Here is a 20,184-nt window from a genome sequence, read left to right on the forward strand (position 1 = left end):
TCACCAGTGGAAGAAGGAAGAGAAGATAATCAATCCAATCTCAAATATGAAAAAAATCAGGTATAAAATAAGCTCCAACTTTAAGTCTCCATAAAAAGTATCTTCAGCCAAAGTCTGACCAAAGGAAAACAATGTTACACCATAACAGGTATTTTTTTCTGGGCATCCCTAAAGCTTAAACTCAAGTATGTGCCTAACAGTCTGCTTCAATTCAGATGTTACCTCAAGAACTCAGGTAAACACAAAGACAACTCTGGCAAGTCAAAGGGCCAGGCAGCCATATGAGTTTCTAACTTTCTTCAGACATTAAAAAGATATATGCACCCCTATGTTTACTGCAGTATTATTGACAATAGCCAAGATATGGAAGCAACCTAAGTGTCCATCAATAGATGAATGGATAAGGAAAATATGATATATACACACAACAGAATATTAGGCAGCCATAAAAAATGATGAAATTATGCCATTTGAGACAAGAGGATGGACCTACAGGGTATAATGCTAATTGAAATAAGCCAGACTGAGAAAGACAAATACCATATGATTCCACTCATAAGTGAAATCTAAAAGAAGAAGAAGAAGAAGAAGAAGAAGAAGAAGAAGAAGAAGAAGAAGAAGAAAGCAGAATCAGACCTACAAATATACAGAACAAAGTGATAGCTGCCAGAACAGGTGCCGGGGGTGGGGGGGTGGGGACAAAATGGGTGAAGGAGAGAGGATAGATGTATAGATATGGGCTTCCAGTTAAGAAATGAGTAAGTCACAGGAATAAAAAGCAGACCATACAGAATACAGTCAATGATATTGTAATAGTGAAGTAACCAGACAGATGGCAGCCACACTTGTGGTGAACAGAGCATAATGTACAAACTTGACAAATCACTAAGTTGTACACCTGAAACTAACATATACTGTGTCTTAACTATACTCAAACAAACAAACAAAAAGCAATCAAAACCCAGCAGATTCAGGAAAACCTACCCCTGCAACTACCTAGAAAGAATTTAGATAGGGGGCGCCTGGGTGGCTCAGTCAGTTAAGAAGCTGACTTCGGCTCAGGTCATGATCTCACGGTCCATGAGTTCAAGCCCCGTGTCGGGCCCTGTGCTGACAGCTCTGGAGCCTGTTTCAGATTCTGTGTGTCCCTCTCTCTCTGCCTCTCCCCCATTCATGCTCTGTCTCTGTCTCAAAAATAAATAAACGTTAAAAAAAAAAAAATTAAAAGAAAGAATTTAGATAGAAGATCTGCTCCAGGAAGAGAGCTATCACCAAAGATAATTATATTATGGTATAAACTAAGTATAGTAGACAGGGAGGAACCTAGCAAGACTTGTTTGATCAAAGTCTTCTATGTCCCATTGTTTCTGAGTGGCTCGGAAAACATGCATTTATCAAGTACTTACTCTTTTTCCCTTCCTGTGAATTGCAAGTCTTCTCTTTGAAGTCCCAGACCCCTACTCACTTCTCCTTACTTCAGAATGACCTAGATGCTGTATTTCGCCTGTCTCTGGAATTTCCATGTTGGTGTGGATTCCCCATATATAAGCGATTAAATCTGATTGTCTCCTATCAATCTGTCTCATGTCATCTTAGTCTGGCTAGAAGGACCTTGAAAGGTCCCCACCACTAGAAGCGGCAAATCAAATGCAACAGCATAAGTACCTCAGAAGAGACTTACAAAATGAGCCTCAACTGAAAGTGCCTGCAGTTCTAAATATTCCTTCCCAAGCAGTTCTAAATATTCTACAAGATACATCAAAATAGTAATTTAACAAATTCTTTTCATCAAAATAGTAATATAACCTCTGGAAACTCTCTAACAGTGCATACAAACCCAGCATATAGACCACGTTGGTATTTGGAAATCCATGGCAAAAATTCACAGCACAGGCCATCAACTTATAACAAGTATTCTAGAAAAGCTTTTAGTGAAGGTCTAGAAAACATAGTGATTATGAGGTTAAGCTCTGGGACTTGAATTAAGGAACTACTTCCCATTAGCTGTGATCTCTAACATGCCTTCATTTCCTCATTCATAAAATAGTCATAACAATAATAACAATAATAATAAAAACTGCTTCATATGGTGATTTTAAGAATTAAATGAAACGTGAGGTGCTTAGCACTACGTCTAGCATATGCAAAAAAGTTTTAAAAATATTATTATATTATTATTAATCTATTTCCTCACTACAGACATATCTACTTCCTCCTTTGAGCAAACACATAGTGAGCCTTTACTGAACCCTTTTTTTTTTAATGTTACTTATTTATTTTGAGAAAGAGAGACAGCATGCGTGATCAGGAGAGGGGCAGAGAGAGAGAGGGAGAGAGAATTCCAAGCAGGTTCCACGCTGTCAGCACAGAACCCGATGCGGGGCTCAAACTCATGAACTCTGAGATCATAACCTGAGCAGAAATCAAGAGTCAGCAGTTTAACCAACTGAGACACCCAGGCATCCCTTTAAACAACCCTTAATAAGTGCCATTCATTTTAGTTCTCTCCCTCCCCCCCACCTCTCTCTCTCATCATCTCTTCTGTGTCCACCCTTTTTCACTCTAGAAATTGCATACTCCAGATTATAACAAGATGTAAATCAAACTAAAACTTTACACCAAAAACACTGGATCCAAATCAAAGAATCAATGAAAGATTTGTTTTTATGATTCAAATATAATAATGCATATCTTATGAAAAAAACAAGAAACAAAATTCTGATAGTAAGGGTTTCATTTGCTTTTGAGGTCCCCCACAATCACTCCCTAACAACACTTTCTCCATCATTAGACAAATCTAAAAACATAACTCTCTTCAAAATGGCTAGCCAGTAAGTGTTCTTAATGATTAAACATTTTTAAATTAATGTTTAGATTAAACATTTAAATAAAGTTTTTATTTAAATTCCAGTTAGTTAACACAGTGCAGTATTAGTTTCAGGTGTACAATACAGTTATTCAACACTTCCATATAATACCCAGTGTTCATCACAAGTGTACTCCTTAATCCCCATCACCAATTTAACCCATCCCCACACCCTCCTCCCCTCTGTCAATCACCAGTTTGTCCTCTATAGTTAAGAGTCTGTTTCTTGGTTTATATTTTTAGCTTTTTATACAAGGAAAAAAACGAATATAAATACCTTTGGTGCTACTGCTTAGTTTGACCCTCTTTCTCTTGCCCAGACCTTGACTCCCATCTTGATCCTCCTGGAGAAAAACAAAATTAGCATCATGTACAGTCCTATTCATGAATGTACACATTTTACACAAATATAAATATGCTTATAAATTATGTTAAATATATAACACAGGCATGCTTCCATAATATTAACACATTTTACTTTTATGTATTTACTGTAATAAAATATATTTTTACTTTAAAATTAGCATTATAATTAAAATATATAATGAAAACCCTTAGTATTAAAATACAAGAGCTCTTAAATTTAATCTGTGCTTTAAAAATTTTTTTTTAATGTTTGTTTATTTTTGAGAGAGACAGAGTGCGAGTGGGTTAGAGGTAGAGAGAGAGGGAGACACAGAATCTGAAGCAGGCTCCAGGCTCTGAGCTGTCAGCACAGAGCCCAACGCAGGGCTTGAACTCACAAACTGAGAAATCATGACCTGAGCCAAAGTCAGACGCTTAACCGACTGAGCCACCCAGGCACCCCTTAATCTGTGTTTGTAATGGCAGACTTGCAAAACCCAAAAATTCCAAAACAAAAATTTCCAAAACACAAAAAAATTACTAACCTTTTAAACATAACATCAAATGCACAAAAAAGATAAAGGGGAGAAGGGAAGCAGATTAATACAGGAAGAAAGGAGAGAAGGGGAAGAGAGCTAAAACAATGAATAGAGAAAAGGCTTTGAAGGATCTAAGAGAAAAGATGAGTTTAAGAAAGCAAATTCTAAAAAAAAAAAAAAAAATTCTGAAAAATAAGCACAGTACATTAAAAGCTAGAGTTGATAGTTTAAAAAGTAATAATAACAAATTTTAAATACTTAAGAAAAAATCCAAAAAGGAAATACAGGCATTTCTGCTTTTATGTGATATATTCATTCCTGAAAAACCCTCCCATTAAAAATAACAAAGCTAAAGGGGTGGGGGGAGGGGGGATGAGGGGCAGACAACTTACAACCTATTCAGTTTTGTAACCAGAGAAGTAACAAAAGCAATAATAGGTACGTGGGGATATTATTTGGATGCCCAGACAAATATCTTGGAGTGGTGTTAGGCTGCCTCAGGGGATATTACCACTGCATCACAGCAGAATGGGAAGCTAGCCAGCTAAGACAACACAGAGGTAAGAGAAGCAGAGAAAGCCGCAATCTACCCCTAGTGCAACCAATGTGAAGCTAGAGGTATGCCTCTTGCAGAGGGAGCCCTGGATGCAAGTGCACATTTCTAATTTTCTTTAAATGTTGCTGAAAAAGTCCCTGCTGCCTTCACAGTACAGTTCAGGTTTATTCCCATGCAGGTAAAGGATGATTCTACCCCATTATCCCAGCTCTCTTGAACTAGGAAAGACCACACAGGGATCCAAAACCTCTATGTTATACTAATGTCTTTCTCCTATTTTCCAAACATATAGGAGCCAACTGGTATTCTAAAGACATGTGTGGTAGTATTCTCTATACAGTCTGTTGTACTAACAATGGTGTTGTGTTGGTGGCAGGTTAAACTGTGGTACAAATTCCCAGATACTTTCTCAATTATGAAATCTCCAAAGCAGAAAAGTAACCTTAGCTTCATGCTACTGTTTTACCTACTGGCTTCCTTGTCGGCCAAGGTATGGCTTCCTTGGCCTACATACCATAGCCTTAACTTCAGATATCTGGCAAATCCAGCTAGCATCCATCCTCAGAGCTGGGGTCTTCCAAAGTTACCACTTAGCTCAGTCAGCATTTACTGACCACTTCAGTATGCCTTCCCTGTAAATCCCTACTTTTGCCAGTCCTCTCTGACCATCTACCTGGCAGCAGTACTGAAAGTCAAACTACAGTCTCCTCCTTCTCTTCTACCAGCCTCATTTGCCCTTGGAGTAACTTGGCCAGAATGAAATTGCAAGCATTAAAAGGCGGAAAGAAGACACAAGAATATAAAATCATGACAGAGGGCCCAGAGGGTTCTAAAGTGTGAGATTTAGCTAACAGCCACTTATAAAACTGTTCTCCCAATCTTGAGAGAAAAGACAAATCCGGAAAAACATATTTTATAACCCAGGCTAGAATTACTTCATAATTTCAAATATAAACTTTCTATAAGAAGAGTATCCTCAATCCAACAATGGTCATGGCATAACAAAGTTGTATAAATTTCCCAACCTTATAGTCTAAAAAACAAGTAAAATTAACCAAGCAAAGGAGAGGAAAGCCATTCCAAGAAAAGACAGCATGACAAAAACACAACAACAAACTATGGAAACAGTGACCAGTGAGTTGGGATTCACATCATAGTAGATAGATAGCAAATACGAGCGAGAAGAGGTACACGTTCGGGCAAGGGTTGCTGGTTTCTCGAGGCCAGGTGATTAAGCTCTTTCGGACAGTTGAGGTCCATGAGAGACCATTGAAGATCATGGATATGCACGATTAAACACTATTATGTCTTATGTAATATATATAAACTACTGTACATGCTTAATATTCATGGGGACAAGCAATTAATGCACGATATACATAGTATGCCTTATGTAATATATATAAACTACTGTACATGCTTAATATTCATGGGGACAAGCAATTAATGCACGATATACATAGTATGCCTTATGTAATATATATAAACTACTGTACATGCTTAATATTCATGGGGGCAAGCAGTTAATGCACGATATACATAGTATGTCTTATGTAATATATATAAACTACTGTACATGCTTAATATTCATGGGGGCAAGCAGTTAATGCACGATACAGTAGTTTATATATATTACATAAGGCATACTATGTATATCGTGCATTAATTGCTTGTCCCCATGAATATTAAGCATGTACAGTAGTTTATATATATTACATAAGACATAATAGTGTTTAATCGTGCATATCCATGATCTTCAATGGTCTCTCATGGACCTCAACTGTCCGAAAGAGCTTAATCACCTGGCCTCGAGAAACCAGCAACCCTTGCCCGAACGTGTACCTCTTCTCGCTCCGGGCCCATTTCAACGTGGGGGTGTCTATAACGGAACTATATCTGGCATCTGGTTCTTACTTCAGGGCCATGACGTTCTTAAATCCAATCCTTCAACTTTCTCAAATAGGACATCTCGATGGGTTAATGACTAATCAGCCCATGATCACACATAACTGTGGTGTCATGCATTTGGTATTTTTAATTTTTAGGGGGTCGAACTTGCTATGACTCAGCTATGACCTAAAGGTCCTGACTCAGTCAAATATAATGTAGCTGAATGCAAATTCCTGTACATTACTGCTAAAAGTATACAGTAGTATAATTTTTCTGAATGGCAATTTGCCAATAGACATCAAAAGCCTTTATTTATTATTTTAACAGAAGTTTTAGTTATAGGAATTTATCCTAAAGAAATAGACAAGTGAATAAGGACTATATGCATAACTATTTTAAACAGTGTTATTTATAAAAGCAAAATGAAAGAATCTTTGACTTCCAATGGCAGGGGATTAGATAAATTATACTACACCTGTACTCTATGAAGAACAACAATGCTAGAGCTCTAAATTCATTTTGGCCAGATATGTCTTCATAAACCATTATTAAAAATGAGAAAAGCATGATATGTAGAATAGCATATAGAGTATGAAACCATTTAAGTACTAATAAAATACATATAAAACTGTTAAAATATACTCATTCTTATAATATTCAAAACTGTCATTAGTGACAAAAGTAGATTATAGAGCAACATATACAGCATGAAACCATTAAACTATACTACATATAAAATGTAGAATACAGAGGTTTACAATAAGTCACCTCTAAGTGATAGACTACTACATTATTTTTTATATTTTTGTTAATACTTTCTATTTATTCAACAATGACTATGGATTATAACTTAAAGATAAATATGTTTTAAATACTACTTCTGATTTCAAATCCAAAATGTGACAACCTGCTCAAGATAATGGATTATTGTGTTATCTATTACAAGTCCCACATTTTGGGGGGAATGCAAACTGGTGCAGCCACTCTGGAAAACAGTATGGAGGTTCCTCAAAAAATTAAACATACAATACCCTATGACCCAGCAACTGCACTATTAGGTATTTATCCAAGGGATACACATATGCTGTTTTGAAGGGGCACATGCACCCCAACAATAGCCAAAGTATGGAAAGAGCCCAAATGTCCATCGATGGATGAATGGATAAAGAAGATGTGGTACATATATACAATGGAGTAATACTCAGCAATCAAAAAGAACAAAACCTCGCCATTTGCAACCACATGGATGGAACTACATGGATAGGGTATTATGCTAAGTGAAATTAGTCAGTCACAGAAAGACAACGATCATATGACTTCACTCATATGAAGACTTTAAGAGACAAAACAGATAACATAAGAGAAGGGAAACAAAAATAATATAAAAACAGGGAGGAGGACAAAACAGAAGAGACTCATAAATATGGAGAACTGAGGGTTATGGGAGGGGGGATGGGCTAAATGGGTAAGGGGCACTAAGGAATCTACTCCTGAAATCATTGTTGCACTATATGCTAACTTGGATGTAAATTTTAAAAAATAAATAACAAATAAACAAATAAAAATTAAAAAATAAAAAAAATCCCACATTTTTATTTTGAGAAAAAAACAATACTTTTAACAACAGGAAGAACTCCCAGTAGTGAGAATTTCAGGATTAAGGAAGATGAGAATACGGTTACCATGACTACAATACCACAACACACCCCAAATTGATGATGGTAAATTGTAGTTCTTCCCTATTTATCCATGAGGAAGCAATATAAAACCCTGGGAGAAAATCATGGTCTAATGGACAAGGAAGGAAATAAATCAAGTACAACCTCAATCCAAACAGCATTTGTGCAACCCTCAGAAACACTTTCCAAATCTTAACTAATCCCTGGGCAGAGAAGTAGACAACACTGCTACATGTGTTTCAGACACAAAATATGTATATGTCCAAAATGAGATAATAAGATCCATAAAAACCCAGATTCAAACTCCCAGTGAAAAATTTGCAGATGGTTTCTCAATCCAAATTAACCTCTATTCCTTTCTCTCTTAGATTTAGTAGACAAATGAAAAACATGTGAACTCCATAAAAAGAAGTCAGGTAAATTAACAACCACTTAAAACAATACCCAAAGAATTGTTATTGGGCTACCAAAAGACTCCATCAAAAAATTGTCTAAACTAATACATGAATTCATCAAAGTCACAGAATATAAAATCAATGTACAGAAATCTGCTGTATTTCTATACACCAATAACAAAGCAGCAGAAAAAGAAATCAAGGAATTAATCCCATTTGCAATGGCACTAAAACCAATAAGATACCCAGGAATAAACCTAACTAAAGAAGTACAAAATCTGGAGGCCATGAGAAGGTGGCAGAGCAGCACAAAGACCCTCAGCTTGCCTCATTCCTAAAACGCAGCTAGATCAGCACCAAACCATTTGCACCCTAGGAAATTAATTTGAGGATGAACAAAACTATCTGCATGACTTGAGCCACAGAACTCGGCAGGGACACAGTGCAGAGAGGTGAGCTGGGAGAGAGAAAAGCTGAGAAGGATAGAGAGCTGGGGTTTTTTGGAAAGAAGACAGGGGTGCCTGGGTGGCGCAGTCGGTTAAGCGTCCGACTTCAGCCAGGTCACGATCTCACGGTCCGTGAGTTCGAGCCCCGCGTCGGGCTCTGGGCTGATGGCTCGGAGCCTGGAGCCTGTTTCCGATTCTGTGTCTCCCTCTCTCTCTGTCCCTCCCCCGTTCATGCTCTGTCTCTCTCTGTCCCAAAAATAAAAAAATAAAAAAAAATAAAAAAAAAAAAAAAAAGAAAGAAGACAGACAAAGGTGGAGAATGAAGCACATAAGGAGAGTGCAGGAAAAAAACACTTCCCAAAAGTAGCAGGAGTGAGAGAGAAAGAAGGGAAAACACTCACAGGGGACTGGACAAGCAACCTATTCCCCAAAACCACTGATGGGAAGAAAGGAGAGGGTTTCAATACCACCAGGATCCTATAAAACACTGGAGAGCAGAGTCTGACGGTTTGGAGCTCAGCGCTTGGTGGTGTGCTGGTGAGGAAGTAGGGCAAATCCCCAGGAGCAGGCAGCAAGGTCTGAGGGGTCAGTGTGCCACATGGGGAGAAGCAGTTCCCCCCTTGGAGGGAATCTGATAGAGGTCATATGGCTTCACCAAAGGCAAAGATCCCAGAAGACCTCAGAGAGCAGCCATGTTTGCTACTATTAGGACAAAGACACCAGAGTGCAGAGAAACCTGGCTCCGGCTGTGTTGTGATTTGCCATAATCTCTGAAACTCTGTCACTGCGCAATCACATTTTCTGGAGCAAGCTGGCACCCAGCCATTGCTCAGCGAGATCTTACACCAGAGATTTGGCACAAGTCCAAGCAGCAAGGGCCTCTGGAGTGTGGGGTTTAGAAACGCAACCCCACCTAAGATAAAACTCTGGAGGGAGGTACTGCCTGGCAGGCAGATGGATTGGATATGGACAGGGTAGGGGCGGGGAGTGGAGGGAGGCCTGAGACAAAGGAGGAGGGGTGCTTGATCATGGGTCAGTGAGAATGGGAAGTTCCTATGCCAGAGACAAGGGAGCTGGGTGAAGCCATTTCCACCTCTCTAGCACAAGCCACACTAATCATCCCAGCAAGCTAAGCAGTGCCACCTAGTGAAGAACGGAGTCATTACACCAAGCCCCACCCAACTGCACCCTCCAAGCACATCCCCTAGAAGACCACACAAGTCCCTCCCCCTGCTTACTATGGACTATAGATTACTACATAGTTTGAAATCCAGGGTAACCTGGGTGTAACTTCCTTCGGGTTTCATTCTGTTTGCTTGTTCATTTATTTAGGTTGTTGTGGTTTTGTTTTGGGTTTTTGTTGCTTCTGATTTTGTTTAAATTGTTTTTCTTGGGTTTTTTTCCCCCCATTCTTTTCTTAGTCTTGGATAAGGAAATAATTTTATTTTTATTTTCTTTTTTTAATTTTTTTTATTTTTTTCATTATTTTTTGAAATTTTTACTGTTTCATTTCCCTTAGTTCATTTTATTCTATTTTATTATATACAATTGTTTAATGTTTATTTATTTTTGAGGGAGAAAAAGAGAGCACGTGTTTGAGTGTGGGAGGGGCAAGGAAAGAGGGAGACACAGAATCTGAAAAAGGCTCAAGGCTGCAAGCTGACAGCACAGAGCCTGACACGGGGCTCAAACCCATGAACCATGAGGGCATGACCTGAGCCACCTAGTCGGACACTTAACCAACTGAGCCACCCAGGCACCCCATAAAATTTTTTTTAATTTTTAAATATTTTCTTATCTATTTTTTCTATTCTCTGTCTTTTTTCACTATTCTATCAAGCTTCTTTCAACTTCTTGACCAAAACACACCTAGGATCTAGCTTCCCTTGTTTGACTTTTTGTTTTGTTTTTAATTTTTTTTATTTTATTAATTTTTTCTTCCTCCAAAATGAAAAAAATGAAGGAATTCACCCATTTACCCCAAAATAAAGAACAAGAAGAAATGACAGCCAGGGGCTTAATCAACACAGATATAAGCAAGATGTCTGAACTAGAATTTAGAACCATGATAATAAGAATACTAGCTAGGGTTGGAAAAAACCATAGAATCCCTTTCTGCAGAGACAAAACAAGTAAAATCTAGTCAAGACAAAAATAAAAATGCTATAACTGAGATGCAAGCAAGAATGGATGCCACGAAGGCAAGGATGGACGAAGCAGAGCAGGGAATCAGCAATACAGAAAACAGTATTATGGAGCAGGAAAAAAAGAGGGGAAAAAAGGCAAAAGAGCACAATACAACTCTGTGACTTATTAGAAAGGAATAACATCCGAATCATAGGAATCTCAGAAAATGAAGAGAGAGAAAAAGGAACAGAAGGTTTAATGTGAGCAAATTATAGCAGAAAACTTTCCTAATCTGGGGAATGACTATGACATCAAAATCAAAGAAGCATAGAGAATGCCATTAGATTTAATAAAAACCGACCATCATCAGGTTGTATCATAGTCAAATTCATAAAATACACAGACAAGAAAAGAATTATGAAAGCAAAAAGGGAACAAAAGTCCTTAGCCTAGAAGAGAAGACAGATCAGGTTAGCAGCAGACCTATCCACAGAAACTTGGCAGGCAAGAAAAGAGTGGGAGACATATTCAATGTGGTGAATCAGGAAAATATGCAGCCAAGAATTCTTTATCCAGCAGGCTATCATTCAAAATAGAAGGAGAAATAAAGAGTTTCCCAGCCAAAAAACCTAAGAGAATTTATAACCACTAAACAGCCTGCAAGAAATTTTAAGTGGAGAAAAAAAGAAACAAAACAAAGAAGACCAAAAGCAACAAAGACCAGAAAGGACCAGAGAACATCACCAGAAACACTAACTCTACAGGCAACACGATGGCACTAAATTTGTATCTTTCAGTACTCACTCTAAATGTCAATGTACTAAACACTCCAATCAAAAGACATAGGGTTGGGAATGCAAGCTGGTGCAGCCACTTTGGAAAACAGTATGGAGGTTCCTCAAAAAGCTAAAAATAGAACTACACTATGACCCAGCAATTGCACTACTAGGCATTTATCCAAGGGATACAGGTATGCTGTTTCAAAGGGACACATGCACCCCATGTTTATAGCAAGAATGAAGGCCACGACAACAAGGATGGACGAAGCAGAGCAGCGAAATCAGCAATACGGAAAACAGCACTATCAACAATAGTCAAAGTATGGAAAGAGCCCAAATGTCCATCAATGGATGAATGGATAAAGAAGATGTGGTATATATATATACAATGGAGTATTACTCGGCAATCAAAAAGAATGAAATCTTGCCATTTGTAACTACGTGGATGTAACTGGAGGGTATTATGCTAAGTGAAATTAGTCAGAGAAAAACAAAAATCATAGGACTTCACTCATATGAGGACTTTAAGAGACAAAACAGATGAACATAAGGGAAGGGAAACAAAAATAATATAAAAACAGGGAGGGGGACAAAACAGAAGAGACTCATAAATATGGAGAACAAACTGAGGGTTACGGGAGAGATTGTGGGAGGGGGAATGGGCTAAATAGGTAAAGGGCACTAAGGAATCTACTCCTGAAATCATTGTTGCACTATATGCTAACTAATATGGATGTAAATTTTTAAAAAATAAAAAATAAAACAAGTTAAAAAAATTAAAAAAAAAAAAGACATAAGGTATCAGAATGGATAAGAAAACAAGACTCATCTATATGGTGCTTACAAGAAACACATTTTAGACCTAAAGACACCTGCAGATTGAAAGTAAGGGGATGGAGAACCATCTATCATGCAAATGGTCGTCAAAAGGAAGCTGGAGTAGCCAAATTTCTGTTAGACAAACTAGATTTAAAAAAAAATTTTTTTTTAACATTTATTTATTTTTGAGACAGAGAGAGAGAGAGCATGAACAGGGGAGGGTCAGAGGAAGAGGGAGACATAGAATCTGAAACAGGCTCCAGGCTCTGAGCTGTCAGCACAGAGCCCGACGCGGGGCTCGAACCCACAGACCGTGAGATCTTGACCTGAGCCGAAGTTGGATGCTTAACCGACTGAGCCACCCAGGCGCCCCGAGACAAACTAGATTTTAAAATAAAGACTGTAACAAGAGGTGAAGGGCATCATAGCATAATTAAGGGGCCTATCCACCAAGAAGATCTAAGACTTGAAAATATTTATGCCTGCAACGTGAAAGCACCCAAATACATAAATCAATTAATCACAAACATAAATAAACTCACTGATTATAATAACATAATAATAGGGGAGTTCAACACCTCCACATACAGCAATGGACAGATCATCTAAGCAGAAAGTCAACAAGGAAAGAATGACCTTGAATGACACACTGGACCAGATGGACTTAACAAATATATTCAGAACATTTCATCCTAAAGCAGCAGAATACATATTCTTCTCCAGTGCACATGTAACATTCTCCAGAACAGATCACATACTGGGTCACAAATCAGCCCTCAACAAGTACAAAAAAGATCAAGATCACACCTTGCATATTTTCAGAACACATCACTATGAAACTTGAAATCAACCACAAGAAAAAAATTTGGAAAGGCCATGAATACTTGGAGATTAAAGGACATCTTATTACAGAATGAATGGGTTAACCAGGAATTAAAGAGGAAATTTAAAAGTACATGGAAGCCAATGAAAATGAAAACACGACAGCCCAAAACCTCTGGGATGCAACAAAGGTAATCATAAGAGGGAAGTATACAGCAATCCAGGCATTCCTAAAGAAGGAAGAAAGGTCTCAAATACATAACCTAATCTTGCACCTAAAAGAGCTGGAAAAAAAACAGCAAATAAAGCCCAAAACCAGCAGAGAAGGGAAAAAATAAAGATTAGAGCAGAAATCAACAATATCGAAATCAAAAAAACAGAACAATGAAACCAGCAGATGGTTCTTTGAAAGAAAGGGGTTCTTTAAACCCCTAGCCAGATTGATAAAAAGAAAAAAAGGACTTAAATAAATAAAATTACAAATGAAAGAGGTTACAACCAACCTTGCAGAAATACAGACAATAAGAGAATATTATGAGCAATTATATGCCAACAAATTGGGCAATCTGAAAGAAATGGACAAATTCCTAGAAACATATAAAACTACCAAAAGTGAAACAGGAAGAAATAGAAAATTTGAACAGACCTATAACCAGTAAAGAAATTCAATCAGTAATCAAAAATCTCCCAAAAAATAAGAATCCAGGGCCACATGGCTTTCCAGGAGAATTCTACCAAACATTTAAAGAAGAGATGGGGCGCCTGGATGGCTCAGTCTGTTAAGCATCTGACTTCAGCTCAGGTCATGATTTCACGGTTCGTGGGTTCAAGCCCCACATCAGGTTCTGTGCTGACAGCTCAGAGTCTGGAGCCCACTTCAGATTCTGCGTCTCCCTCTCTCTCTGCCACTCCCCAACTCATGTGCTGTCTCTGTCTCAAAAATAAATAAACATTTTTTAAAAATTAAAAAAGAAGTAACACCCATTCTTTTGAAGCTGTTCCAAAAATAGAAATGGAAGGAAAACTTCCAAATTCATTCTACAAGGCAATACCCTGATTCCAAAACCAGACAAAGACCCCACTAAAAAGGAGAACTACAGACCAATTTCCCTAATGAACATGGATGCAAAAATTCTCAACAAGACACTAGTAAACCAGATCCAGCAATACATTAAGTGGGATTAATCCACTTAATCAAGTGGGTTTTATTCCTAGGATTCAGGGCTGGATCAATATCTGCAAATCAAGCAATGTGATACATCACATTAATAAAAGAAAGAAAAAGAACCACATGATCTTCTCAATAGTTGCAGAGAAAGCATTTGGCAAAAAAAACAGCATCTTTTCCTGATAAACACCTTCAAGAAGGTAGGGATGGAAGTATCATACCAAAAGATCATCAAAGCATTATACAAAAGACCCACAGCTAATATCATCTTCAATGGGGAAAAACTGAGGGCTCTCCCCCTAAGGTTCAGGAACATAACAAGGATGTCCACTCTTACCATTGTTATTCAACATAGTATTGGAAGTCCTATCCTCAGCAATCCAACAAATCAAACAAATAAGCATCCAAATTGGCAAGGAGGAAGTTAAACTTCCACTCTTCACAGATGACATGATACTCTATGTGGAAAACCCAAAAGACTCCACCAAAAAACTGCCAGAACTGATACAGGAATTCAACAAGGTTACAGGATATAAAATCAATGTACAGAAATCAGTTGCATTTCTATACACCAATAATGAAGCAGCAGAAAGAGAAATCAAGGAATCGATTGCATTTACAATTGCACCAAAAAACATAAAATACCTAGGAATAAACCTAACAAAAGAGGTGAAACATCTATACACTGAAAACTACAGATAAAGGTTATGAAAGACACTGAAGAATACAAAAAAAATGGCAAAACATTCCATGCTCATGGATTGGAAGAACATGATACTACCCAAAACAATCTACATATTCAATGCAATCCCTATCAAAATAACACCAGCATTCTTTACAGGCCTAGAACAAACAAACCTAAAATTTGTATGGAATCAGAAAAGGCCCTGAATAGCCAAAGCAATCCTGAAAACCAAAGCTGGAGGCATCACAATTCCAGACCTCAAGCTGTATAACAAAGCTGTAATCATCAAGACATTATGGTACTGGCACAGAAACAGACACATAAATCAATGGAACAGAATAGAGAACCCAGAAATAGACCCACAAATGTATGGCCAACTCATCTTTGATAAAGAAGGAGAGAATATCCAATAGACAAAAGAGTCTCTTCAGCAAGTGGTGTTGTGAAAACTGGACAGCAACATCCAGAAAAAAGAACCTGGACCACTTTCTTACACTATACCCAAAAATCAACTCAAATGGATGAAAGACCCGGACCTAAGACAGGAAACCATCAAAATCCTAGAGGTGAACACAGGCAACAACCTCTTTGACCTCAGTTGCAGCAACTTCTTGACATGTCTCTGGAGGCAAGGGAAACAAAAGCAAAAATGAACTACTGGGACCTCATCAAGACAAAAAGCTTCTGCACAGCAAAGGAAACAATCAGCAAAACGAAAAGGCAACTGACAGAATGGGAAAAGATATTGGCAAATGACATATCTGATAAAGGGTTAGTATCCAAAATCCATAAAGAAGTTATCAAACCCAACACCCAAAAAACAAATAATCCAGTGAAGAAACAGGAAAAAGACATGAATAGACACTTTTCCAAAGAAGACATCCAGAAGGCTAACAGACACATGAAAAAATGCTCAACATGACTCATCGTCAGGAAATACAAATCAAAACCACAATGAGATACCACCTCACACCTGTCAGAATGGCTAAAATAAAAAACTCAGGCAAAAACAGATGTTGGCAAGGATGCAGAGAAAGAGGAACTCTTTTACACTGCTGCTGACAATGCAAACTGGTGCAGCCACTCTGGAAAACAGTATGGAGGTTCTTCAACAATTCAAAATAGAACTACCGTATGACCCAGCAATTGCACTACTAGGTATTTGTCCAAAGAATACAGGAGTGCTAGGCGGCTGGGTGGCTCGGTCAGTTGGGCATCCAACTTTGGCTCAGGTCAAGATCTCACAGTCCGTGAGTTCGAACCCCACATTGGGCTCTGTGCTGACAGCTCAGAGCCGGGAGACTGCTTCGGATTCTGTGTCTCCCTCTCTCTCTGCCCCTCCCTGGCTCACGCTCTGTCTCTCTCTCCTTAAATACGGGAATGCTGTTTTGAAGGGGCACGTGCACCCCAATGTTTATAGCAGCACTATCTATAATAGCCAAAGTATGGAAAAGAGCCCAGATGTCCCCTGACTGATGAATGGATAAAGAAGATGTGTATTCCATCATAGGTACAATGGAATATTACTCGGCGATCAAAAAGAATGAAATCTTGTCATTTGCAACGACGTGGATGGAAGTGGAGGGTATTATGCTAAGCGAAATTAGTCAGAGAAAGACAAATATCATATGATTTCACTCTTTTGTGGAATTTAAGATACAAAACAGATGAACATAAGGGAAGGGAAGCAAAAATAATATAAAAACAGAGAGGGAGACAAACCGTAAGAGACTCTTAATACAGAGAACAAACTGAGGGTTGGTGGAAGGCTGCTGGGTGGGGGGATGGACTAAATGGGAGAGGGGCATTAAGAAGGACACTTGTTAGGATGAGCACTGGGTGTTATATACAAATGATGAATCACTAAATTCCATCCCGAAATCACTATTACACTAACTTGGATTTAAGTTAAAAACAAAAAAATAAAAGATCTGAAACTATAGAACACTTATGAAAGAGATTAAAGAGCACACAAAGAATGGAAAAGCATTCCATGCTCATGGGTTGGAAGAACAAACATTGTTAAAATGTTTATACTACTACCTAAAGCAACCTACGCATTTAATGCAATCCCTATAAAAATACCATCAGCATTTTTCACAGAGCTAGAACAACCAACCCTAAAATTTGTATGGAAGCACAAAAGACCCTGAATAGCCAAAGCTATCCTGAAAAAGAAAAACAAAATAGGAGGTTTCATGATTCCAGATATCAAGCTATATCAGAAAGCTGTGGGCATCAAGACAGTATGGCATTGGCACAAAAACAGACACACAGATCAATGGAACAGAATAGAAACCCAGAAATGGACCCACAGCTATATGGTCAACTAATCATCAATAAAGCAGGAAAGAATACCCAATGAAAAAGGCAGTGTCTTCAACAAATGGGGTTGGGAAAACTGGACAATGACATGCAGAAGAATGAACCTGGACCACTTACTTTCTTCCATACACAAAAATAAACCATCAAAATCCTAGAGGATCACACAGGCAGAAACCTCTTTGATCTCAGCCAGAGAGCAACTTCTTACTAGACATGTCACTGAAGGCAAGGGAAACAAAAGCAAACATGAACTATTGGGACTTCATCAAGATAAAAAGCTTCTGCACAGCTAAAGAAACAATCAACAAAACTAAAAGGCAGCCTAGAATGGGAGAAGATATTTGCAAATGAGTATCTGATAAAGGGTTAGTGTTTAAAATCTACAAAGAACTTATCAAACTCAACACCCAAAAAACAACACAGTTAAGAGAGAGACAAAAGACATGAACTGACACTTTTTCAAAGATGACATCCAGATGGCTAACAGACACATGAAAAGATGCTCAACATCGCTCTTCATCAGGAAAATACAAATCAAAACCACAATGAGATACCAACCCACACCTGTCAGAATGGCTTAAACTAACAACACAGGAAACAACAGATATTAGCAAGGATGCGGAGAAAGGGGAGCCCCCCTTACACTGTTGGCAGGAATGCAAACTGGTGCAAGCCACTCCAGAAAACAGCAAGGAGGTTCCTCAGAAAGTTAAAAATAGGGGTGCCTGAATGGCTCAGTCAGTTAAGCCTGTGACTTCGGCTCAGGTCATGATCTCATAGCTTGTGAGTCCAAGCCCCACATTGGGCTCTGTGCAGACAGTTCAGAGCCTGGAGCTTACTTCAGATTCTGTGTCTCCATCTCTCTCTGCCCCTCCCCTGCTCACGCTCTGTTTTTCTGTCTTAAAAAAATAATAATAAATAAAATAAAGTAAAATAAAATAAAATAAAATAAAATAAACATTAAAAAAATAACTTAAAAAAATTTTTTTAAGTTAAAAATAGAACTACCCCAGGATCCAGCAATCATACTATTAGGTATTTACCCAAAGGATACAAAAATACAGATTTAAAGGGGTACATGCACCCCAATGTTAATAGCAGCATTAACAACAATAGCCAAACTATGAAAAGAGCCCAAATGCCCATCAACTGATGAATGGATAAAGAAGATGTGGTGTATAAATACAATGGAATATTACTCAGCCATCAAAAAGAATGAAATCTTGTCATTTGCAACAACGTGGATGGAGCCAGAATGTATTAGGCAAAACAAATCAAAGAAAGACAAATATCATATGATTTCACTCATACGTGGAATTTAAGAAACAAAACAGATGAGGGAGAGGGGGAGAAAGGGAGAGAGAGGGAAACAAACCATAAGAGACTCTTTATAGAGAACAAATGGAGAGTTGATGTTGGGAGGTGGGTGGGGGGATGGGCTAAATGGGTCACAGGTATTAAGGAGGGCACCTGTCATGTTGAGCACTGGGTGTTATATGTAAGTGATGAATCACTAAGTTCTACTCCTGAAACCAATACTGCACTGAAAGTTAAAATTTAAATTTAAAAAAAAGAATATACATGGCTAAAAGGAATATTTAACATAGCAGGTTATAAAACTAAAATCCAAAGATCCTGAGGGGCTAGAACAATAAAATGAAATAAAGATTTAAGTAAGCCACTACAATCAGATTGTTTACTTTAAATCAATTCTACAAATGCAAAGCAGAGAGGAAACTCTAACTTGTCAGCTTTAAGTGTTGGGGAGTGAGAGGGTCAATCCTAAGCATTTTATTTTTCACCACTGGGCTCCTGTGAACAGTCTAGCACAGCTGCTAGAAGGCTAACAAAAAAAACCTTGAGACCTTAACAAACAGTATGCTGATTGAAAGATAGCCCATGATTGTATACTGAATTAGATCACAGATTTAAAAGGGAGTGAATAGGTTAAAAAAAAAAAAAGGTATGTACAGCAGAGAATATTAAATAACTAAAGCTAAATATTTAAAGAGGCATCTTATGGAAGTAAAAACAAACATCTTTCTACAGGAAAAAATAAGAAATGTGTGAAAATTATAGAATTTTGGCACAGTATTGAGAAGAACTTCCTAATAATTAGAGCTATCAAACAAAAGAACAAGTTGCCTCAGAACTAGGTAAACTACCTATCACTCGAAGTGTTTATGAAAAGGCTTACCAACTATCAGGAATGTTGTAAAATCAATTCCTGCACTGGAAAAGAAATACAATAGACATTTCTAAGGCCTTCCCAACCAAAAGTTTCTATGATTCCCTACCCCACTCTTACACCTCCAAAACTAAAAATAATTTTTTCCCTTACCTATTAATTTATGAAAAGCAACTCTGACTTTCAATTTCAATAATCCTGTTTTTGCTACAGTTTGACAAATTAGTTTTTTAACTGTTCATTTGGATTCTGTCTTGAATAAAGGCAAGAGTATTGAGAACATATTTACATAGTAACTTATTTTGCTGGGTGATTATTTCTCAATTATATAAGAGTAAGAAGAAAAAAGGACTAGAAGTAAAAAAACAAATCAATGGTTATCTCTGGATGGTACAGCTGAAGGTAAATGTTTTCTTTTTTTATACTTTTTTCTATATTTCAATTTTTCATATTTTTACAGTTTCACAGAGGGAAAAGTGTCCTAAATGTTTTCATTTGTATGAACAGCTAAGTACGTCAATGCCACAGAAATTAATGATCTGGTCACTGCACACA

General features: G+C 37.8%; 1 protein-coding gene across 1 annotated transcript in view; it reads right to left on the minus strand.

Moving 5' to 3' along the window:
• Nucleotides 1-20,184, minus strand: part of UBR3 (ubiquitin protein ligase E3 component n-recognin 3) — a 237,715-nt gene that overhangs the window by 162,908 nt on the left and 54,623 nt on the right. Inside the window, exon 6 of the mRNA XM_081796370.1 lies at nucleotides 3,144-3,210. Within this exon, the coding sequence (XP_081652496.1) occupies nucleotides 3,144-3,210 (67 nt within the window). The remainder of the gene's footprint in view (nucleotides 1-3,143; nucleotides 3,211-20,184) is intronic.

The sequence above is a fragment of the Panthera onca genome, chromosome C1, assembly GCF_046562875.1.
Source record: "Panthera onca isolate mPanOnc1 chromosome C1, mPanOnc1 haplotype 2, whole genome shotgun sequence".
Lineage (NCBI taxonomy): Eukaryota > Metazoa > Chordata > Mammalia > Carnivora > Felidae > Panthera > Panthera onca.